A 24,706-nucleotide genomic window follows, 5' to 3' on the forward strand; every position below is an offset into this window, starting at 1 on the left:
GTGATTTTAATGTAGTCTTGACTGAACAAGATCGCTGCAGCACATCAGCCAGTCATCGAGTCTGGCAGTCGTCAGAAACTATCAAACAGTACATGAAGGATTTTGGTCTTTGCGATGCTTGGCGCTCTCACCATCCTAAACTAAGAGAATACACCTTCTTCTCTTCAGTTCACCACTCCTTCTCTAGAATAGATTATATATTAAATAGTAACTCACTAATGGGCGACATTTCAGAGACTCAGATACATCCAATCAGCATCAGCGATCACGCACCAGTTTCATTCAGTCTGAGAATCAAAAATAATAAACCGATTGGTAAAAGCTGGAGATTTAACACCTCTTTATTGAAAGATCCTGAGTTTATTGATTATTTTAAAAAAGAATGGTCAATTTATATAGAAAAAAATGACATGCCTGAAACTTCAGCGTGTCTCCTTTGGGAAGCAGGAAAAGCAGTAATGCGAGGGAAAATAATTTCCTTCTCCTCACATAAAAAGAAGAAGGAAACAGCAAGAGTTTTAGAATTAGAACTCAGGAGTAAATCATTGGAGGAGGCTTACCGCATTTCCCCTGAAGAGCACACAATGAATAATATAAGGAAAACTAAATTGCAGCTTAAAGAAATTATAGATAAAAAAACACAGTTTTTAGTGCAAAGACTTCGCTTGGAGAACTTTGAACATAGTAACAAATCTGGAAAGTTTTTAGCAAATCAACTAAAAACAAACAAGGAGAAAACAACAATCTCCTCTGTTAAAGATCAAGACGGAAACATCAGCCATGACCCAGACAAGATAAATGACACGTTTAGAAGCTTCTATAAAACATTATATGAATCACAGATTAATCCAACAGATGAACATATTGAACAATTTTTAAACAACATTAATCTACCAAAACTAAAAAATGAAAATAAAATAAATTTAGATGCACCTATTACTGTAGATGAACTCCACGAAGCTCTCCAACATATGCCCAACAATAAAGCCCCGGGTCCAGACGGTTACTCAGCAGAATTTTACAAGGAATTCTGGACAACGCTAGCTCCTACATTTCATAATATGTTGTTAGAAATACAGGAAAAACAAAAAACACCGCAAAATATGAACTTAGCTAATATAACACTATTGCTAAAACCAGGCAAAGACCCCACACTTCCATCCAGTTACCGTCCCATATCTTTAATAAATGTAGACCTGAAAATAATTAGTAAAGCTCTTGCCAGAAGGATAGAAAAAATAACCCCTCTTATAATACATCCGGACCAGACAGGTTTTATAAAAGGTCGACATTCATCTACTAACACGCGTAGACTAATTAACCTCATAGATTACTCTACTTTACATAATCTAGAATCCACAATCATTTCTTTAGATGCAGAAAAAGCCTTCGACAGGGTAAACTGGAAGTTTCTATTTGCAACACTAGACAAATTTGGGTTTGGACCTGCTTTCATAGAGTGGATTAAAATATTATATAATAACCCAAATGCATGTGTGAAAACCAACGATCAAACTTCTCCAAGCTTTCGCTTACAGAGAGGCACCAGACAGGGCTGCCCACTCTCCCCCTCACTTTTTGCCATTTTCATAGAGCCGTTAGCAGCTGCTATTAGACAAAATATAGAAATTAAAGGAATCCAGGGCAAAAACATAGAACATAAAATAAGTCTTTATGCAGATGATATATTACTCTTCCTTCAGAACTCACAAACATCACTCTCTGAGACAATCACAGTTATTAATAAGTTCTCATCAATATCTGATTATTCTATTAACTGGTCTAAGACTACAGCCATGTCCATCAACTGTGACCTACAAAACATCCCTAATATCAAAATACAGACAGGAAACATTAGATATTTAGGTATAAATATTTCCCCCAGATTATCAGATTTAACTAAATTAAACTATGTTCAGCTACTAAAAACAATAGAAGATGATCTCTTACGGTGGAGGCGCTTACCCATCTCACTAATGGGGAGAGTTGCCACCATTAAGATGATGATCCTACCTAAAGTTAATTATTTATTTTCAATGATACCCACTAAACCCTCCACCAGTTGGTTTAAATCTCTGGACTCTTTCATATCCAAGTTTCTTTGGAAAAACAAGCCGTCACGTATCAGTCTTAAAACCTTACAGCAGACTAAAGATAGAGGAGGACTGGATCTACCAAACTTTAATCACTACTTTATAGCTAACAGGCTGCAGTACATCTCAATGTGGCTCAAACCCAGTTATCTGGATGAGCCGTGGCTAGATGTGGAGCAGGCTTTGTGTGAGGACTTAGTCATCTCTGACCTGCCGTTCATCAGCTCAACCATTAAACCATATAAGTGCTTTAAAAGCCTTAACATCCGTTTTTCCTTAATGGCTTGGTGGGAATTCTGTAAGATAACCAGATCTTCCCTCTTTCCATGTAGACTTACACCCATCTGGAACAACCCTGACATCCTGCAGAACAAAAAGATGATAAACTTCACTCAATGGAAGACTAAAGGAATACAACAGTTAGGACAGATAATAGAAAATGGAAACTTTGTATCTTTCAACACAATTGTCTCACAGTATGGAATCAACAGCAATAAATTCTTAGAGTACCACCAACTAAAATCAATTATATGTAAGAAGTATACCCCTGTACAGTTAGACTTGCAGCTTCCTGTCAGAATAGCAGAATTCTTGAATCTTAATACTCCAAAATTATTATCAAAAATATATAGATTACTTGCAAAGCTAGAAGACAGGATATCTCTCCCAACTTCAAAATGGGAAGATGATTTATCTAATAACTTTGATCAGAAAAGATGGTCACAAATATGTTTAAACACGTTTAAAATGACTCAGAATTCAAATATACAACTAATACAATTCAAAATTCTCCATAGAACTCATTATACAGGACACAGGATGTTCAGGATGGGCCTTTCACCATCAGATATCTGCCCACACTGCTCTGAGAACACTTCTGATAGCTACATCCATGCGCTGTGGTCCTGCACACCTGTCCAAAGGTTCTGGATTAAGGTGTGTGAAGATCTCTCAAAATGGTTTAAAACCAGTTTTGCTGCAAACCCCACACTTTGCCTACTGGGCGACCTGGGTGACACTAACATAGGAATACACTCCATAAACTTGGTCCTCGCAGTCTTATGCATCGCAAAGAAAACTATCCTTGTGAACTGGAAAGATAAGAATAATTTGTCTATCCAGCAGTTTAGAAATCTCCTGTTAGATCACATCAGCATTGAGACAATGTCTGCCTCCTCCAGGAACCAATCAGATGACTTTCATTCCCTCTGGTCCCCTGTGACTGGCTACATCACCTAATGTAGGTGGAGGATTGCGGCTTCGCTGGGATGGGGGTGGATATGGGTGGGGGGTCCCTGGTGGCTTCGGGTCTCCGGTTGTCTCCTGGGTGGGGATCTCGGCTGCTGGGTCGGCTGGGGGTTCCGGTCTGGGCGGGCGGCATTGGGTGGGCCCCGGGGTGGGACTGCCTCGTGGCGGTGGGGGGTGGCTGCCGGGGTGCCTGGGTCGGTGTCCGTCGGCCCCTGGCCGGGTGGCCGGTCGGGCCCGGGGTGGGCCGGGTGGGGGCCCCGGGCTCTGGGGTGTCGGGTCTCCCCCCTCTCCTGGGGGTGGGGGGTCTGCCGCTGCTGGGGGGGGGCTGGGCCCGTCCGGATGTGCCGTGCCGGGGGTTGGTCCGTGCCCTGGTGCTTGGTCGCAGCCCCGGAACCTGGGTGGGGGTGTGTTTGTATATAGGTGGGTGTGTGTGTGTGTGTGTGTCTGTAGGTATGCGGGTGTGTGGGTGGGTGTAGAGGGATGTGTGTGCTGTATGTGTGTGTGGGTGTGTATGAAGGTCTAGGTGTGTGCGTGTATGTGTGTGTGAGTGGTGTGCGGGTGTGTGTGTGGAGGTCTATGTGGGATGTGTGTGTGGGTGTGTGTGAAGGTGTGTATATATGAGTGTGTGCACGTGGAGGTCGAGGTGTGTGTGGAGGAGTGAAGGAGTGGGTGGAGGCGTGAGTATGTATGGAGGTGCTTGTGTGTATATGCAGGTATGTATGTGAGTGCGTGTGTAGTGGTGTATGTGTATGGAGGGGTATGAGAGTGTGTGTGTATGTGGGCACCGGTGTGTGTGTCTATAGGTATGTGCGTGAAGTGTGTGTGTGGAGGTATGTGCACGTATTGAGGTGTTGGTGTATAGAGGTGTGTGAGAGGGTGTGTGAGTGGCTGGGGTAAAAAAAAAAAAAAAAAAGTGTGTGCGTTTGCAGGGGGTTAGGACGTGTCCTCTGGGGGGCGCCCTGGCCGGGTGTTGGGGGCGTGGGCCTGGGGTTCCCTTCCTTTGCCTCGCCCCCCTCCCACTCAGAAAGAGGAAAGTGGCCCCTTGGGCTGGTGGCTGGCCCCTGGGGGGGTTCGTGGCGTGCCTGGGTTGGGGTGCCTGCTCCGGGCCTGTGACGCCCTTCGGGGCCGGCGGGGGACGGGGGCGCCCTAAGCCACTGGCGGGTCGTCTTCCAGGGGGGAGGCTTACTCCCCTCTGGACCTACATCTCCTGACCCCTCCCCTCCCCCACTCTTCACTACATACACAGGTAGGGCTGTGGGAGGTGTGCTTGTTGCGCTGGGCGGGGCAGGGGGGTCATCATAGTGGCCCTGTTGCTTCGCCGAGCGGCAGCATGCCTCCCAGCTTTTAATTCCACTTAGTCACTGAGCACAAATAACATTTGCAACATACAAACACGTTTTGGGGGGTGGAACATGCGAGGTCAGGTGGGTGGGACTGCTCAGGTGGCCCCACCCCCTCCTCAATGCAGTTACTGCCCCCCAATTTTAACCCTCTTTTTTTTAATTGCAAACAGCACATAATATATTCCATCACTAGTGGGGGAGGGAGGGGGGATGGGGTCTTCAAGCGCCCCTGTCTCCATGGATGGCCCGGGGGCGGGGCGGGCCGGGTGGCCTGTCGCGTTGGCCCGGGGCGTAGGCGGGCTGTCCCGGGGGGTTTTGGCTGCTGGCCCTGGGGGGAAGGTGCTGTTTTGGGGGTGGGGAGTGGGGGGGCGGGGGCGGGGTGGGGGGTTGGGGGCCTGGCTCGTGTCTCCTCGCCTCCTGGCTGGGGCTGTCCCCCCGTGGCGTGGGGTGGCGGGAGGATGGTGGTGGGGGGATGGTGTTTGTGTGTGTGTGTGTTGGGGGGGGGGGGGGGGGTGGTGTGTGGGTGGGAGAGTGGTGTGGGTGTGGGGGGATGGGTGGTGGAGGGATGGTGTGTGGGAGGGTGGGGTGTGTGGAGGTGGATGCGTGGTGTGTGGGAGGGGGGGTGGTGTGGGTGTGGGAGGATGAATGGTGGAGGGATGATGTATGTGTGGGAGGATGGGGTATGTGTGGGAGAATGTATGGTGCAGGGATGGGGGAGTGTGTGGGAGGATGGATGGTGGAAGGATGGTGTGTGTGCGGGAGGATGGATGGTGTATGGGAGGGAGGATGGTGTGTGTGTGGGGGAGTGGTGTATGTTTGGGAGAGTGGGTGATGGAGGGGTGGTGTGTGTGTGTGGGAGGATGGGGTACGTGAAGGTGGATGTTTGGTGTAGGAGAATGATGTATGTGTGGGAGGATGGGTAGTGGAAGGAAGGTGTGTGTGTGTGTGTGTATGGGAGGTGTGAAGGTGGATGAATGGTGTGTGAGAGGGAGGATGGTGTATGTGTGGGAGGATGAGTGGTGGAGGGATGATGTGTGTGTGGGAGGATGGGATAGGTGTGGGAGAGTGTATGGTGGAAGGATGGTGAGTGTGTGGGAGGAAGGATGGTGTGTGTGTGGAAGGATGGATGGTGGAAGGATGGTGTGTGTGTGTGGGAGGACAGAGTATGTGAGGGTTGAATGGTGTATGCGTGGGAGGATAAATGGAGGAGTGGAAGGAGAGTGTGTGTGTTTGTGTGTGTGTGTGTTGGTCTGGGGGGGGGGCAGGACTGGTTCTCGGGGTGTGCGGCTGGGGTGTGGGGCTGGCCTCTGGTGGTGGCCGTCTGGGCGGGCCGGGTCCCCCCGGGTGGCGTGCTGGCCCTCGGCCTGTGGGGGAGGGGGGTGTCCCTGCGCTCCTGGGCCCGGGCCCTCTGCCCCGTCTGTCCCGGGCGGCCGGTGCCCGGGGGGGTCGGGGACTGCTGGCCTCGGCCCGCCGGGGCCGGTGCCCTGGGTCCGCGGGGCGGCTCCTGCTGGGGTCTCCTGCTGCTGCCTTCCTGGGCGGGCGAGTGGTCGTCTCTGTGGACCGGTCGGGGTCTGTTGCCTGCGGGGGGGCTGGTGGCCTGGGTCTCGGGACCGCTGGCCTGACTCTGGCCTCTGTTCAAGTGAGGTGGCATCTGCATGATCACTCTGCATGGTCACTCCTTCCTGAACGTCTCCACACAGTCTTTGCGTCGCCGTGTGGCCGAGTTCTCCAACACATCCACACAGGTTTCTCTGCGCGTGTTCTTGAATACAGCAGTTTCACTTATATCTATTATCATATTTTGTTTCTTTTTTTAATTATTTCTGTTCTTATTATTATTATTACTCTTACTCTTATTATTATTATTGTTACTATTATCAACTAGTTGTGTAATGGCCTACTGGCTAGGATGATCGTAGCTATATATGTTGTAAGTAGTATGGATTACATGGTCTTCTGTATGATGTTTCAAGTCCCCACCCGCACTCCCCACACCCTTTCTGTACCTCTCTCTCCCCTCCCTCTTCTCTCTACTTTCTTTTCTCTCTCTCTCTCTCTGTCCCCTCCGGTCGAGTCCAGCATTAAGAGTCTGATTTAATAAAGTTTTTCATCAAGAGGGACTTTATACATGTAGTATAAATCCCTGCTTGATAGAGTAAAATTGCCCAGCACCAGACAGCAGCCAGACAATCATTCTGTTTGCAACGATGCTGGACAAGACAGGTTATAAAAAAAAAAAAAAGTTTGATAGTTTTGGTCCAGTTTTAGTCGACAAAAACTCAAAAAGGTGAAAAAACATTAGTCTTTAAACAAATTAATTTAGGTCAATAGTACGTATTAAAAAGTGGAATCAAGGTTGACAGGTTATGACAAGTAATTCATAAAACAAGTTAACCTTAATGCTTTTAGATAATAACCAGACCCTTTACCAGACTGATAGCTTTAGCCGAGACTTTCCCATCAACAGGGATGCAATGCTGCCGTGTTATACTTAACTGCTGTTGGGCAGAAACTTTTAATTTCTGTACCAGTGAAATTATGATGGATTATATTTAAAATATGTCCATATGTCATTTCGTCGCTTCTGACCACCAAACCCCTTCATCGATGTTGCTGCCATGATTCATCTATGAATGAATAAACTGCCTGTCTGTGTGCACGCTGCACTTCAGGTGGTGGGCGTGGCCAATGTGAAGCAGCATTGCTGACTGACAAATTGCTCTCACAACAGGCAGAAATGTCGTGCATTTTTAAAGTCGGACAATCAACCCTTGAAAATTTTATCTCGTCAATGAAATCTCACAAACATCTCATCATGTTTTCGTCATCAGAGAGCCATTTTTAGCTCATCACCATCTTGTTATCGTCACAAAAAAAAGGTTTGTCAATGAAATAAATTCATCATCATCATTGTTGACGAAAACAACACTGGGATACAGCCCTGAGTCCGTCTTCTCGACTCTTTATCGGCCTTAGGAAGTGTTGCGACTGCACTGTTTTGATGCGTTGCTTCAGCGTGTCAAAAGTCAAGTGACCACACCAACCACGCCTTGTTACATCAGACACATGTTGAACTGCTTCTCAGGGATTTGACGGGTCTGGTCTTATCAATGTCTCCATGCTATAAAAGCAGTTTCAACCCCCTACGAAATAAATGTATAAATACAGTAACACAGTCACTATCCCAGCTGCATTAGCACCTTTTTAAAATTTTTTCCCATTTAAAAACACAGATTTATCTGGAGAAGCTTACTTTTGTTAAACTTTGTTAAATCATCTCATAATGTTTCTGAAATTAAAGTAACCTAACAGCCCCTTTCATCATTTATATTAACGACAGTGAATGTGTTTGTTTCAAAGATGATACTGACAGACCATGACAGCTGTGGGGTAATGAACTCCTGTTCAGATGCATCACACATGCACAGCCAGCAGATGGTGCTCATTGACTGGATCAAATGCTTCGAAGCGGTGAGTCAATTTCATGACAGATGTGTCAAACTGCTTCAGTGCTTCACGAGGCTTTGCTTTCACCATCCCATGTGAGCTGGCTTGCTTCCTGTTTCGGTGATTGAAATAATCCTGTATCTGCCAAATGGGACTTATGCTATAGATTACAGTCTTAACAAGATTTACATCTGGGCTGAAACCCACCCTTATCCTGAGTTATGGCAGAAAAACTCCTAGAAAGTTTTGAAAAAAGAGTGTCTTGGATAATTTTTCCTCCTTCTGTTCTGAGAAAACACCAAAGGGCTGTAAATGAAATCCCTGACAGAAGACTCCTACCTGGATATTTCTGTGTGCTCTCCCAGGAGGAACTCCTCCGATGAAGATGGGCTGGCTGACGGGCCAGGGCGTGTTGCTTCCTACAGCGCTGTCTTCCAGCGCTGTGAGCCCATCAATTATTAACTTCCCAATGCTCCCATCACGGATAAAAACAACCTTCAGCAGAAGAGGAAAGGAGGTTATCATCAAACAACTGAACACACTATGATCATTACATATAGATCAATACTGAAATATTTTCCTGAACTTACGTCATGCCACGCACCGTCGTTGTACCTCTTGTCACTTTTGATTTTAACTTTTTGGTCTGCTACATTGAAAGTGTACACAAGTTTGCCATGGGCCAGGAACAGAGCCATGAAGTTGTCCTCTTGGACATCAGATACATAAAAGATGAGGCCGAAGGATGACTGGGTCTTCAGGGAGAAGGAGAAGTGGCACCTGAATGGAGGGAGATGCATTAAGTTATGCATGCAGCACACGTGCAGAGTGCAAGTTCCTGGACCTGAGCTACCTCTCAGAAAGAGAGTCAGGGACGTCTGTGTAGTGCTGCCTGCTGTTGGCAGCCCCGCCATAGTGGAAGGCTTGGTGAGCTGCTCTGGGACTTGAAGAGAGGTAGCAGGGCTGACTGTTTGGATCTGATGGCTTCTGCTCATCACTTCTCAGCTCCATCAGGTCTGGAAGGAGGCCAGACTTATCCCAGGTAACCTTTGACATAATTTCCAGAAAATCAGTTTATTCATACTGGCTGCAAAACCAAAAACAAAGAGCAGATGCTCCAAGTAATTATCTTAATTTTACCTTCTGATTCTGGCTGTCTTTGTCTCGGAAGGTTCTGTCTCTGTGGGCTGACAGCAGGGCAGCAGGGGGGCGCTGAACTGGACAGTCCTGCAGAGAAGTCTGGACCCTCTCTGAGTATTTCCGGAAGTCCTCTGGCTCGATGTCTCGGTCTTGTCTGGAGAACATGAGATGGGAACAGACTCAGCATCCTTACCTCACAGAGAGAGGATACGGACTGGAGCTGTGCTGGTTGGTTGGCAGTGATTTACCTGTTGATGTAGGCGTAGCTGATGCAGCCTGTGAAGTTCTTAAAGCTACTGCTGGGAGACCCTCCATAGTAGAAGGTCTTCACTGTAGAGTCTGATGTGGACCATGTGGCTGATGATGGACGCTTCTTCTCTTGCTTGTCTTTGTCGTCCACCAGCAGTGAATACCTGAGGAGAAACAAAAGGTCTTAAGCTTTGTGCTCCCTCTAGTTACTCTGTCTTACAGCACGATTCCTAAACACTTATTAGACTGTTGTCACTAATATTTAACCAGTCAATCACATGGCAGCACATAGTCATGTAGACATGGTGAAGACAACTTGTTGAAGTTCAACCTGAGCATCAGAATGAGGAAGAAAGGGGATTGTAAGAGACTATGAACGTGGCATGGTTGTTGAGTATTTACTGGGATTTTCACCCACAACCATCTCTAGGATTTCCAGAGAATGGTCTGAAGAAGAGAAAATATCCAGCGAGCAGCAGTTGTCTGGACCAGAATGTCTTGTTGATGTCAGAGGACAATGGGCAGACTGGTTGGAGATGATAGAAAAGCAACAGGAAGTCCAATAAGTACTGGTTCCAACCAAGGTCTGCAGAACAGCATCTCTGAACACACAACACGTCCAGCATTGGAGCAGATGGGCTACAGCAGCAGGAGACCACACCAGGTGTCTCCTGCCAGCTAAGAACAGGAAAACTGAGGCCACAAGTACATATAAGTACCAACGTGGCCTGGTTTAACCCCCTCAAACACCTTGTTGAATCTATGCCACCAAGAATCAAGCCAGTTCTGAAAGAAAAAGGGGGTCTGACTGGGACTGTGGGTATATGTTATATATTTTCATTAGACTTGCCATTAAGTCCTGATAAGTAAGTGACCTCCTTTTTCAGAACAGCAACTTCACAGATTTTAGATAAAAATGACTCAACACAGTCATGAAAATAAGCAATTAAAGTCCTAAAATCCTGATGAAAATATATGACGGCACAAAGACCCAAACTATGCGAACTGTTATATTTAGAATTTCATTCACACAGCTGAACGAAAGGGAAGAAGAAATCTTCCCGTATTTTCTGTGTGAATGCACTGAAGCAGTTACTGAGTTTCTATTTAACATTTAGAAGCTGCAGCTTGTGATCTGCACCCAGACCAGACCGGTTCCATCAGGACTTCTAGCTGAATCTGTATTATAAACTAAACCACCTCACATTTAAACAACAACCTAACAAAGACGACAGCAGAGACGTTGAGCTCTTACTTCTGCTTGTTGATTGAAGCTACTAAGAAGTGTGTTCTCCCGTCGTTGTACTGTTTCCTGTGTGACTTGACCTTCGTGCCTCTGTTGTTTAACACCACCGCTCCGTTCTCCAGGGAGATGCTGAGCTCATCAGACTAAATGGGAACAGAAGAAGTTTGTTTTTCTTTAACAGCTCGTCGGTATCTGCAAACCTGCAGCATGCATGTGTGTTTCTGCATGGTGTGTGTTTACCCCTTCACTGAGGTAGAACAGGAGTCCGCTGGACTGGATGGTTCTGAAGTTCATTCCTCCCTCGAAGACGTCAAATGGTGAAATCTTTGCTGTGGATCCCAGGTAGCTCTCTCCGGAGAAATATGCTTTATGGGACATCTGTCACAAGGAGAACATGGGTATTTTAGTTTATTTAACAATTATCACTGTGAGAGTGACTGAGTGGACTGGCCCTTACAAAAGACTCCTCGGGGCAGCCGCTGCTGATGCCGATAGTGCCGGGCTCTTCCAGCAGGTTGAAGTCTTTTTTCTGAAACTGGAATCCTCTTAAGCAGCCCTTCAGGCCAACCACAGAGGACAGCTCCGACCTGTGGGATCACACTTATTAAAGTCTCCATACACCAAGAGGAGCCAGACAGTTTCCTCAGAAGGTGGTGAAACCATCAAAAGTAAATCTCATACTTCAACTCATCATTTGATCAGAAACTAAAAACAAGGAATGGAAGGTATAATGGTATAAGCCTAGTCTTTCCTCTAATGTGATTGCATGGTGTGCTCATCAAAATAAAGTCCTGTCCCTTCTGAAGGTTGGCTTCTCCTCAATAGTCATACTAGAAGACATTAATTACAACTTCTAAGAAAAGTAATTAAGTCCAAATATATCCACTGTGGGTTACGTTATATATATACACACATATATATATATATATATATATATATATATATATATATATATATATATATATATAACTATGTTTTCTAAAAGGACAGCTCATTAAATGTAGACATCTTGATGCTGTTATTTTACTGGTTGGACCCACTGGAGACCAGATTGTTCTGAATGTGGAAACTGAACTAAAATGAGCATAACATCCCTGTGCTAGATGTAATTGATTTGCATATCATTAACATCATCACCTTTCACCATCTGTCTGGCTGCAGCCTTTATGTGCAGTGGATGCCCCACATTCTCCACTCCATCTCCGTTGTGCTGCTAGCGCTGCAGCTGTACGAACATGAGTCAGCATCCTGCTACTTCTCACCGACTGGATCGCACAGCTTTCACCAAGCAGAAAAGCCACCGTCCTCACAGATAAACTGTCCTCTTTGTAAAGGAGCCAAAGTTGGTCCTAAAAGTCACTAAATATGTCTGAAAAGTAGCTAAATCTCACAACCAATATACTAATGTGGCAACACTTCTTGTTTCTCTCCTCTTTCTTTCCTTTCAGTGCTTTATGTCAACTTGCAGACATTCTTTTGGTTGTTTAAGTTGGTTTTGATTGCAGGTATATTTAACTCACCTGGATTTGAGGATGCTGGAAGGAGCTCCACCGATGTAAATATCAGAGAAGGGCAGGGTTGTTTTGGGATTCTCTATAGATTTGACATGGCTCTTTTCCACCAGCAGGATGACCTTCTTTGAGTGATGGTAAATCACCGATATCTAGAAGGATGTTGGAACAGTCAGGATGCTCCATCACATGCTTCAGTCATATAGACAACTACATAGAGAATCATCTACCTCATGATATCTCGCATCATTTATTTTAAGCTTCGGTAAGTTACTCTCGAAAAGTTTAGGTCCGTTGCTGAAGCCGAAGTCATACATGAGGCGCAGGAAGCCGTTTTTCATCTCTAAGAGGAAGAATTTGTCCTGAAAAAGAAAAACATGGAACATGTTAACAGGAAGATAGCCTGCATCCTGAGATGCCTGTAAACCTCGACCAGGCTGAGACCAGGTGAGTTTTACAGTCATCAGCAAACCGCCAGGTGGAGGTAAAACCACTTTTTTCACATTGTTAGCATCAGACTTACCCCGTTGACCATGAGGAAGAGGACGCCGTTGTTTGCAACTGTTCGCACGGCGATATCAAATCTGGTGACGACTCCAAACTTTCCTCTCCTCTCAATGTTGTTAATGAGAGCGTAGCCTGTTCCATCAAACAGGTAGCTCAAAATGCGGCTCTGGGAAAACGCCAGCTTGTACCTGGAAGCAGAATGAGGAGGGTGGTCAGGAGCAGCAGGACATAGCTCACCTGTAACAGGTCAGACGGATACCTGGGGCATGGCGGTGATGCAGCCATGTTTATTCTGTGGGTCTCTTTGAAGTTGTACAGACTGATGATGTCGTTGTTTAGCGAAGCCAACTCAATGCAGCCCACAAACGGAGCGAGGCTCAGAGGAGGTGGCAGCTGGGTTGGAAACAAGAAAACACTCACATTTTATCCTTAGAGGGGGGAGTGGGGGTGTGAAATGATGACAGGAAGTTACCTCCTGTGGGTCGCTTTAATTTACTATCCTTTCAGGTCATTAGAGGACAAAAAAAGTCCTCTCCCTAACACTACTATAAAACTTTACATAATATAATTTTTTTATACTTTTTTTTTTGCTCAAATCACTAAATCAACTTTAGTCCTAATCAAAACTACCAAATATGTAATTATTGAAATGATTTTCAAAAAAAAAAAAAAAAAAAAAAGAAATCCCCATATATCCAAAATATAATATATGGAAAATAACATTTTCTTGTGTTTTTGTAATAATAAGTGACATTATGTGATGAAATTGGCTTTTAAAGGGTTAAAATCATTTGAAAAATGACATATGTTGATTTGAAGATTTGAACAAAGAAAAGTGGAAAAATGTTAACCTGTCATTTACTTAATGACCCAAATGGTAGTAAATAAAAGCAACTCATGAAGCTTAAAAAGCCTTGTCATTACCTTGATACCTGGCGGGACGCCACCAACAAAGAACACGATATCCTTGGGGTCGATGTCGAACAGCGAGTCTGTTCCCAGAGCTTCGCCTTTTTGGATGAACTTCTGCTCATCTGTGGAACTCTGGCTGGGAATAGTCAGGAAGACTTTTCCATGTCTGCCCAGCCTGAGAAAGATGAACCAGATGTTACCTTTCCAAAATATAAAATCTCCCTGTGGTTTAAACTGGAGGAAGGGGTTTAAATCAAAGCTGAATGATAAAAGGTTTATTTGACCTCTCTACTTTGATGTAGTTAAAGACTGCAGGCCACTGGCTGACAGGCTTAGAGCTCAGTGGGATCTCAACATCTTCACCTCCGAGGTTGTACACAAACACCAAGTTGTCGTTCTTGATGGCCAGACCCATGTAGTCTTTCCCACCCTGAAGGTAGAGACATCAGATATATTTCCCAGAGTGGGTTTTGTGTGATTTTCCAGCACTTCACCACATTACAATGCTTGCATTATTTTCAACAGGGAAATGATATTTTTGATAAGCAGAGGTGTGACGAGCAGAACTATCCCTCTTCTGTGACTACCAACAGGGTTAATGCGTAGGCTGTTGTTCCACAGTGAAAAACTGAAAACGGACTTCACCGCATGGATTAGTTCCAGTGAGATCACCAAGGTGAACAGAGAAGGCTCACAAGAACTGCTGCAGCCTTTTTGTAAATGACACACTTGGACTATTGTCTCAAAAGCTTCCTGGAGACCATCGGCCCAGAGAAAGAGTGTGGTGTCAAAGCTGGTCACGCCCACTTCCAGGATCACAAGAAAAGTTTTATATCTCTAACGTGTGTCTTTTTATCTTCTGTGGGTAAAAAAAATCTGGATTAAGATTGTTTTATATCATAACTGATGACCCTGAATGAGAAAAACCCTCCTTACATTTCTGTCTCCCAGATATAAGACAAATCGATCCTCGATGGGGTCCTTGTCTGGGTCTACCCTCATGAACAGGCTGATGGATGTTACTGTCTTCAGCTCCTCCAGGTTACTGTGAGGATGAACCTCCACCGAGGACTGGCCGTTGAATTTCATCGACACCTGGACCTGAGGCAGAAAAAAGAACAGTGATGAGGGAGAAGGAAGTTAGGAAGGAAGGAAGAAAGAAAGAAATAAAGAAAGAAAGAAAGAAAGACAGAAAGAGAAAGAAAGAGAAAGAAAGGATTGTTTCATAAACTACACAAAGTGAAAAACTTGTAATTACTTAGATTAATTTTTTTAATTGAGTCTCCGAAAGACCCTGAAATATAATATAATATAATATAATATAATATAATATAATATAATATAATATATTTATGTGTATTAACTGTTTTGCATAAAAAGAAGCAGAAACTTCTGGAAGACATTGAAGTGGAGAACTAACTTTCTTGGCCACACTCCTGGCTTGGGCGATGAGCTCTCTGATCCTCATGATGTTGGTGGTCACGTTGTTGACGGGCTTCTTGTTCTCCACCACCTTTAGCTTGTCCAGCAGCTCCGGAACAAGCACATTCAATTTCTCCACTGCAGATCCAGGAGAGAGAACATCATACTTAAATCAAAGCTGCAATAGCTAACAAAACATGTTAAATTCCTGTTAATCAATCTGTACTTTAATTTCCCCCTAGATGCCTCAGACATTAAGCATTAAGCTGTACCTGCTTCCCCCGCAGAGGCCACAGCCTGTTCGTATGCAGCTGCAGAGTATTCATTGTTCCTCATGTTGCTGGCCCACGCCTCCACCTTACTGCTGATGGGGGTGATGGTCTGAGAGACTTCCTCTGAGCGATTTAGAGTCCCTTTGGCCACTTGCAGGGTAAAATCCAGACGCTGTGGTGTTCTATCTGTAAGTTAATGGAATTTGGTGAGAAAGGTGTGGTGTACTATCATTAAAACCAGTTAAAGGTTAAAAGATTGGCCCGTTCTGATCATTGAATATTGCTTTCTCTAATAAATATGCCTGGAATTATTTTTGTGATGTCTTGTTTGCTGTAGCAATGCACAAACTTTACGGTGAATTTTCCCTCTTTGGGAGACTTCTTCTGTAACAAGCTGAAAAATGTAACCAGAGTGCTTGTAAATGGTCAATTTACAGGTTATTTGGAAGCTCATCAGATCTTATCCATTGCTCAGTTGGGTTTCAGAGCTGGCTCTGGGTGTACAACTGCAACCCTCAGTTACTTTGGACTCTAAGTTACATTGTGCTGCGGTTTTATTTGTTTAGCCAAAATCTTCAACGTGAAACTCTTGTTTCAATCAAAGGCTCAACAGTATCTGCATTCATTCATTATCTACCGCTTAGTCCATTACGGGTCGTTGGTAAGCTGGAGCCTATCCTATCCCAGCATTAACAGGTGAGAGGCAGAGTACACCCTGGACAGGTCACCAGTCTATCGCAGGGCCAACACAAAAAACAACCATTCACACACTTACTCCTAGGGAGAATTTAGAGTGACCAATTAACCTAACATGCATGTCTTTGGACGGTGGGAGGAAGCGGAGAGAACCCACGTATACATGGGGAGAACATACAAACTCCACAGAGAAAGGCCAATACCCCCTCTTCCTGTTAAAAAAGGTGTCCCAGAGGGTGTCCCCCCACCTTTTTTTCCCATTTAGATTAATAATATAGAAAACTGTAATAGGTTAAATGATCCATCTTTATGCTGAAGACACAGTCCTTCAGCCTAGTTTCAGTTGTCTCCAGTAGGTCCTCTACAGATAGCATCTTTGGCTCGGGTGGTGCCGGAGCATGGGGTTGCTGCCCAAGCTGAGAACTATACTTGACAGCCCTTCACACCTTCTCCACAACATGTTGGACAACCTCAGGAGGACATTCAGCTACAGATGGATTCCACTTCTCAGCAACACAGAACGCCACTGGAAATCCTTCCTTCCTGTGGACATCAACTCCCCGATGCCCACTGTTTTAAACTGGTTTTAGGCACAAGTATTTCTGATTCTGACTGGTCAGACCCCAGCAGACTTTTCCTCTTTGGTTCAGTCCATCTGATCCAGGGTAACCAGCTTTCTTTTTTCACTGAAGAGTTTAAACTTTGGCTTGTGGACGTAGAGACCAGCTGTGTTAAGTGATGATGATTTTCTTTCTGAGCCCATCCGCTAATCTCCTTTACAGAAGGATGGTGGTTTTGTAATGCAGAGCCACCTGAGGGGTCGAAAGCCATGCACATTAAGAGTAGAAATGTCTCCAAATTTTCAGAATCTTCTCATGAAATTATTGTCTGGAGATAATGAAATCACTAAATTCTGCAACTGTACGCCGACTCGCAGCCGTTCAGAAAGTGGCGACCCTCACGCCATCCTTGCTGTGACTGACTAAGACTTTCAGGGATGCTCCTTTTACACCCGGTCATGGCCCTCATCTGTTTCCTGTTCACCTGTGGAATATGGACCTAAATAGGGTTTTTCCACATGTTCCAGCTTTTTTTGGAACATGTTGTGTGAAAAAAAATATTACTGTTTTGTGTTTTTATTTATGTTTGACACAATGGAGGTGTCATGAACCACAGACAAAAGTCTGGTACAAGCATAAGAGAAAAAAAACAAACTCTCCATTCTGGATGAACAACAATGATGTTGATCAGCTAGAATAATCTGTTCTTACCTGTCTGAAGATCCTTGATGTCCTGCACTATATCTTGAAGTTTTCTGGTATTTTTAACCATGGTTTCTTGGGTTTCATCTATGTATTTTAGATGGTCAGCCACCTCCCTTTCTGCCTCTGTGACACCAAGATGCATTAAAAAACAGCCACAGTGGATACCAGTACATTACATGATTGTTCCATACCAGTTTGTGCTGAATGTAGAGAAACAGACTCCTTGAAAACGTTGCTACTCTGTGTTACCAGGTATCCGAGCTGCGTATTGATCCCAGCGATGGCCTAAGAGACAGGCAGGAAAACAGATCCTGACATCAGAAGCTGAATAACAGAAGATGAGAACTGAAGATCAGTGCAATCTAACGTACATCTTCAGCTCTTTGGGATGAGTTGAAAGTGGTGAGTGAGGTGATGTTGGCATCATGGATATATTTAATGATGTTGTTGTAAACATTGGCGGCACTGATGGCTCTCTGAACAAAGCCGTTGGCGTCGCTTTCTTTCAGGTCCCTGGAGGAGACAGGTTGATAAACAACACTCAGACATCAATCATTAAAATCACATTGAGTTAAAGCTGCACTCAATATTGAGTCTGTTCTGTAAAAATGTGATATTTTAGCATTTTTCATAGTAGTTAAGTTCATTTTCACTAACTAGTTGCCATGAAGCACAAAAAACAGTTTGGCACCAGAGTCAGCTGCTAACGTCCTGCAGAAACAGAGAATCTGAAACAAGCTGTCAACAAACCTTCAACCAAAATGTTTATCCCAAAAAGATACTAAAAAAAGAATCATTGTTCCATAGAGTTAACCCTTAAAACTCCAAGAGATTTTCTTCTTTTTAAATGTGAAACAGCCTGTAGAAACTGAAGATTTTAATCCCAGTATAAATCAGTCTGTAGCAGCTGAAGCTTTTAATCCCAGTATTAACCAGTCTGTAGCAGCTGGGGCTTTTAATCCCAGTATAAACCAGTGTGTAGCAGCTTTTAATCCCAGTTTAAACCATTTTGTAGCAGCTGTCAGGTTATGAGGCTAAAATGATGTAAAATGAATGTATGAATAGATATAGCATCATAAAGGTCGACCAGAAGAAGAAAGCAGAATTTATTACTAATAGAACTTTGTAGAAATAACATACAGATCAACAGAGACCAAGCCTTTTCTCATCTGCATCATTCTCTCAAGTCTTTCAGGAGAAAAAATATTGTTATTGAAACAAACACACAACAGAAACTATTTCCATGTTTCCACTTTTTCCTCATTTCCAGTTATTCCTGCTACTATTTACCTGCTATCCTCACTAAACCAACTCCAGCTCAGCTGCTTTGTGGCGCCACCGTGCATCAGAAACATCTTCTTGGCTTTATTCCAGCCATAGAGGAGCATTATTTTTCTTCTGGCCGGACGGTCTTTATTTCCCGCAACGCCTTGTGCACCTGGTTAATAGTGCTTATCGTGTCCCTCTGCACCGCCCACCCAGCTAGAGCACCGCCCATCCAGCTAGAGCACTCCCCACCCAGCTAGAGCACCGACCACCCAGCTGGAGCACCACCCACCCAGATGGAGCACCCAGCAACTAGAAAGAAAAATTATTTAACACTAAATAAACTGCTACCAATCTCAGATGTATCTGTACATATTTACTTTATAAATTAAAACAAATGACTAAATCACCTTCATCATTACTGTCATTTAGCAGACGCTTTTCTCTAAAGCAATTCACCTTTGTGGGATACGAACTTCGATCTCCTGCATGGCAGACGGATGCTCTACCAACTAAGATATCCAGCCTCATGTTCTGAGGCCTCTGGCGTGTCTTGCCTTCTGACACTGTGATGACAGTATCTTCCACCTGCTGACACTATTCTGCCTTTCAAGTAATGCCCACGCCGTGCAAACCAAGTTCTTTTGGTGTTTCAGCTATGCATTTACTGATTTTTGTGTCACATATTACACAACTGGATCACATGAAGAGCAGGAAGGACTCATCAAAATCCAAGAAGGAATAATTACTGCATTTGTGACCAATGTGTTTTTTTTCATGTTCTCCCTGCTAATTCTTGATTAATGGAGCCAGAGTCCTTAAATTACATAAAATACTTTTTCACTGCACCTAAAAGCAGATGCTGGCTGCTACTAGCTGGGTTTCCTGCCACTATGAAAAGGGTTTGCTCTACTGTTTGAGTAACATTAGCTAAAAGTTAACCATTCCGATGCTGTTAGAATATAAGTGAGTTTCATGTAGTTTTTATTTCAGAAGCATTTCTCACTCCTCCAGCTTGGTGGCCTGTCTGTCCAGCTCCTCAGCGTGCTCATCGGCCCTCTGAACCAGATCTCTGTCAGCCAATGAGAGGCGTTCCATCTTCTCCATCAGCTTTTGACTGGCGCCATCAATTGCAGCATGGTACCCTGTCACATTCTGCACAGAGATGCATCACTGCAGACATGATCATCAATATTATCTGCACACGAGCTATTAATAATAACAGAGTAAAGTAGAACGAATGACTTCATCTACCTGTAGTGTTCAAGCGGACAATGTCATCTTGGGATTATGACTACAAATGAAACTGTAGGAGTTCCAATCCAGAAAATGCTTCCAGATTAGTCAGACTGTTATTACCATCTGACAAATAGCTAATAACTACAAGAATACAGAGATGACTCCAGTCTTATTTCATGAAAGGTCCTGATAATCTGCCTCACCTTCACCATATTATCCACCTCAGCCACGTTCCTCTCAGCCTCAGAATTGAAAACTTGCCCGGTTTCCAGGGTGTTGTTGACAGCTGAGTGGTCTTCCATCAGTCTCTGCTGCTTTGCCTGGGAGATGGGAAATAACCAGGGTCCTGTTAACCTTTCAGGTGAGTTAGATACATTAATGTAGAGACTGAGCACACCAGGGAGCAGCTAACCTTTCCAAATCCAAAACAAATACTCTCTACATCCGGAGGGTCAGACCCATTTTAGGATAACTTGATCTGGTCTCCAGTGGGTCAGACCAGTAAAATAATAGAATATTAACATATAAATAATGAAAACTCCACATTTTGGGCCAGATTCTGGCACCACTATCCTCCTCTAAAGGTTACTGATAAAATAAATCTGGTCTGATATCAGACATAATGTAGCTGCCAACCCATCTGAGCAACATATTGATGTTGTGGTGTTGACACCACTTTCAGTCTGACTGCGCACGGCTCAGAGATGAGGTCATCTGATGTATGGTGTCCCACCAGCAGTGTGCAGCAGCTGGTGTCAGCTTGTCTTTGCTGAGGTTAGGATTAGGAGAGGTTCCGTGTTTGGTTAGCGCAGCATTCACAGCAGAGACCCTGATCATGGAGATCCCCTGATTACACACCACAACACAAACATACACACACACATCTCAGCAGCTGTTCTGTTTCATCACAACTTCCTGGATCCAGACTCAAACCACTCATGTTTTACACACATCAGACCTGAAATCGAAAGGCGAAAAGCAGGTACACCTGCACAGGTCACCAGTCCATCACAAGGCCAACACAGAGAGACAGACAACCACTCACTCCTAGGAATGGTGGGAGGAAGCCAGAGTACCCGAAGAAAACCCACGTATACGCAGGGAGAACATGCAAACTCCACACAGAAAGACCACTGTGGGTGGGCGGGCGGGCGGGCGGACGGACGGACGGACGGACGGACGGACGGACGGACGGACGGACGGACGGACAGACAGACAGACAGACAGACAGACAGACAGATAGATAGATAGATAGATAGATATGGTGTCTGGCAGCAAACAATCACAAGACCAAGCATACACATAAATAAGAGTAGAAAAGTAAAATGCACAGAAAACAGCATTCACCACAACAAATGTATAACATTTCACTGCTCACGTTAAAAGCCCTGAGCCTCCTCAGGAAAAAACAGCCTGCTCTGTCCCTTCTTATACGCGGCACGTGCCTGTGCTGACCAATCCAGTTTGTGATCAAAGTGTACAGCCAGATACTTATAGAGGCTGACCACCTCAATGTCCTCCCCATTGATGGTGACAGGTTGATGAGAGAACTTCCTGGAGAAATCAATAATCATTTCCTTGGTTTGTGATGCATTAAGAATAAGACCATTGTCCCTGCTCCAGGTGGTGAATCCAGAAATGAGTTCCCTGTACTCACCCTCATCCCCACTCTTCACACATGCCACAATAGAGTTGTCTTCAGAGTACTTCTGAACGTGGCACGCTGCAGAACTTTATGCAAAGTCAGCAGTGTAGAGTGTGTAGAGAAACGGTGAAAGAACAGTCCCCTGTGGTGCCCCAGAGTTACTCACCAAGGTTTGTGAAACACACTTTCCCAGCCAAACATACTGTGACCTCTGAGTGAGATAATTATGGATTCAGATGACAAAAAGAGGATCCACCCCGAACCTCACAAGCTTTCTCCTGAGTAACTGAGGCTGGATGGTATCAAAGGTGCTCGTAAAGTCAAAGAACATCAGCCTCACATAACCTCCTGCCCCGTCCAAGAAGGAAAGAGACCGGTGGAGCAAATAGAGGACTGCATCATCTACCCCTATGATCTCCTGATAGGCAAACTGAAGAGGGTCTAGCGCCCACTCTACTTGAGGTTTGGAGTAGTAGTCTCTCCAAAGTCTTCATTATAACAGATGTGAGGGCCACTGGTCTGTAGTCCTTTAGTCCTACAGGCTTTGCCACCTTGGGCACCGGGACAAGGCACGAGGTTTTCCACCGGGGAGGGACACATCCAGTTTGAAGACTACGGTTAAAGATGGTGTGTAAAGACACGGCCAACTCTGATGCACATTCCTTTAGCAACTGTGATGATATACCATCAGGGCCAGCACATTTCCGGCCACAAAGCTTCCTCATCTTTATGCACACTTGTCCACAGTTAAGAAAGTCACAGCAGCAGAGGTGTAGCCACTACTGGGTGGAGCAGAGCAGGAGGAGGTCACAGCAGCAGAGGTGGGACAGCTGCTGGGTGGAGCAGAGCAGAAAGAGGTCAGAGCAGCGGAGGTGGAGCAGTCGCTGGGTGGAGCAGAGCAGGAGGAGGTGGGACAACTGCTGGATGGAGCAGAGCAGGAGGAGGTGGGACAGGTGCTGGGTGGAGCAGAGCAGGAGGAGGTCACAGCAGCGGAGGTGGAGCAGAGCAGGAGGAGGTGGGACAGCCGCGGGATGGGTGTGTGTGGGTCGATGCAGAGTCGAACCTGTTATAGAAGCGGCTGAACGCATCCCTTCTCCTCGTAGCCAGTAATGTCTCTCATACCCCTCCATACTTCCTGGGTGTTATTGTTCTGCAATTTCCTCTCGAGACTTAATTTATAATTCCTCCTGGCCCGCCTCAAAGTCATCTTCAGGTTATGTTGTATAATCCCTATTTCTATCTCTAGTGTTAAACACATGTTTTTTTTTAGTTCAAAATATGCTTAATGTTGTTTTTGATCCACGGCTTGTTGTTTGGAAAACAGCGAACAGTTCTCAGGGGCAACACCACATCTGTGCAGAAGTTAATATAATCCGTAACACAGTCCACAACCTCATCAATGTCACTGTCACTGCTGTCTCCCCCTGAGCCCACAAATATACTCCCATCAGTAGATTGAAAGCAGCCCCTCAGCGCGTCGCTTGTCTCTGGGGTCCATTGTCTAAATGATCTACTGATTGTGGGCAGTCTCATCACACAGGGCTTGTAAGATGGCCTGAGCTGGATCAAATTGTGATCAGACTTGCTAGGGGAGACAAAGCCACCACACTGTAGGCATCTTTTAAGTTAACATAACGTAGCAGGACACACGTGTGTTATTGATTACCATATTTGTTGGTCAGCCAATTGGTGGAGGGGACAACCATATAAAAGGCAAGCAGGGCGTACAGGCTGCATCTCGCTTGCTGGTGGCTGGAGTTACGTCATTTCCTGGCATCCGGAACTTCCCTTCCTGGATGGTGCAGGTAGGCTAGCAGCTGCCACTGCAAACTGTTTGTTTGTCCGTCTAGTGCTGCTCACTCTGGTTATTGTTTCAGAGACTCATGTGGGTATTGCTGCAGGCTGTGCACTCCTCATCGAGCTCACGGATCCTTTAGGCTGATGCTGCATGCTGCATAACCTACTGTGGATCTCTTCGCCTCACGTGCAGCCCTGGATTGTGGCTGATTGTGGCGCCATGCTGCAGAGGGCGAGGGCCAGTCGGTGAATGCTCCGCGATACGCAGTGTGATCCCGGATCACCCGATTGGGCTGTAGAGTGGCCGTGCAGCACCGGATCACGTCTGTTGGGGACCACTGCTGCTTTGCTTTGCTGTGCTTCATTTTGCTTTGCTTTGCTTGGGCACGGCCACCTTGGAGAATCTTCGTCAGGAGGACACGCTTGGGCTAAGTTTTGCTTTCCCTTGAACTGTTGATTACTTTGTGGATACTGATGTCGTCACCTGACCACTTAGCATGACTTCCACCATTGACGGCCATCAGCCGATTTAGTGTGCTAGTGTGCACGTGTGTGCGTGCCTGTTTTATAGTGGAGGCAGTTCTTTTGGTTATCCTTTTCCCAAGCTTTTAGTGAGTTTGTTTTATTAAGAGTATTTTATATTTCTGTTTTCTTTCTTTTATCAGGTGCTGAGCCTTTGGTGGTGGATTGGCGTTTCTAGTCGTGTTGGTGGTTCCCCTCTGTGTGTCGTGTGGATTTAAGTTGGTTTTGTTTGTTTAACCTAACTTGTGGTGTTCCTGGGGCCCCCTTCTTCTTTTTAACTGATATCTTTTGTTTAATAAATTCATTTGTTTATTGGAACTGCTGTCTCTGCCTCGTGCATATTGAACCTGGGTGCCTGGGTAAGTTCACCACCTTGGTGTATTTCCCCGGGTGAAAGTCCCGGGCTGGCGTTGTCCGACCCTTGTACGACCAGCTCGCCACAATAACAAAGGTCCAAAGTGTTGTTATGTCTCGTAGGACAGTCCACATATTGTGTAAAACCTCCTAGATGGGAGCTCACATCAACATGGGTAAAGTCCCTTGATACTATAATTAATGCCTCAAAATGTAGTGACTGAATACTGGCAACAGATTCCTGGATGATGTCACACGCTGTCGCCAGGTCTGCTCGTGGTGGAATGTAAACAACAATGGCGATGACATGGGAGAATTCCTACGGAAGATAGTAAGGTCTAAGGCCGACCACTAACAGCTCCACATCGTGGTGGCAGCTCTTATTTTTTACTGTGATGTTGCCTGAGTGGCACCACTTGTTGTTCACCAGCATGGCAAGCCTTCGCTTTCCCACACATTTCCACCACTCTGTTCGCCCTAATGAGAGCGTAGCCAGATTTGCTAACAGCTGAGTCGGTGATGCTAGCCGTCA

The 24,706-nt window shown here is 45.2% G+C and overlaps 1 protein-coding gene across 2 annotated transcripts in view; it reads right to left on the reverse strand.

Moving 5' to 3' along the window:
* The window catches only part of lama4 (laminin, alpha 4), a 62,801-nt gene that overhangs the window by 6,677 nt on the left and 31,418 nt on the right, over positions 1-24,706 (reverse strand). For both annotated transcript variants that reach the window (XM_041975824.1, XM_041975823.1), the window contains exons 14-35: positions 20,060-20,176; positions 19,624-19,772; positions 17,723-17,864; positions 17,543-17,636; positions 17,358-17,474; positions 15,391-15,576; positions 15,117-15,256; positions 14,633-14,797; positions 13,981-14,126; positions 13,709-13,871; positions 13,044-13,177; positions 12,801-12,972; positions 12,508-12,639; positions 12,287-12,429; positions 11,224-11,353; positions 11,007-11,144; positions 10,776-10,909; positions 9,520-9,684; positions 9,272-9,425; positions 8,985-9,178; positions 8,722-8,911; positions 8,471-8,626 (exon numbers count right to left, since the gene is read on the reverse strand). In XM_041975824.1, the coding sequence (XP_041831758.1) occupies positions 8,471-8,626; positions 8,722-8,911; positions 8,985-9,178; positions 9,272-9,425; positions 9,520-9,684; positions 10,776-10,909; positions 11,007-11,144; positions 11,224-11,353; positions 12,287-12,429; positions 12,508-12,639; positions 12,801-12,972; positions 13,044-13,177; positions 13,709-13,871; positions 13,981-14,126; positions 14,633-14,797; positions 15,117-15,256; positions 15,391-15,576; positions 17,358-17,474; positions 17,543-17,636; positions 17,723-17,864; positions 19,624-19,772; positions 20,060-20,176 (3,261 nt within the window). The remainder of the gene's footprint in view (positions 1-8,470; positions 8,627-8,721; positions 8,912-8,984; positions 9,179-9,271; positions 9,426-9,519; positions 9,685-10,775; positions 10,910-11,006; positions 11,145-11,223; positions 11,354-12,286; positions 12,430-12,507; positions 12,640-12,800; positions 12,973-13,043; positions 13,178-13,708; positions 13,872-13,980; positions 14,127-14,632; positions 14,798-15,116; positions 15,257-15,390; positions 15,577-17,357; positions 17,475-17,542; positions 17,637-17,722; positions 17,865-19,623; positions 19,773-20,059; positions 20,177-24,706) is intronic.

Source organism: Melanotaenia boesemani, chromosome 22 (genome assembly GCF_017639745.1).
Source record: "Melanotaenia boesemani isolate fMelBoe1 chromosome 22, fMelBoe1.pri, whole genome shotgun sequence".
NCBI classification, from domain to species: domain Eukaryota; kingdom Metazoa; phylum Chordata; class Actinopteri; order Atheriniformes; family Melanotaeniidae; genus Melanotaenia; species Melanotaenia boesemani.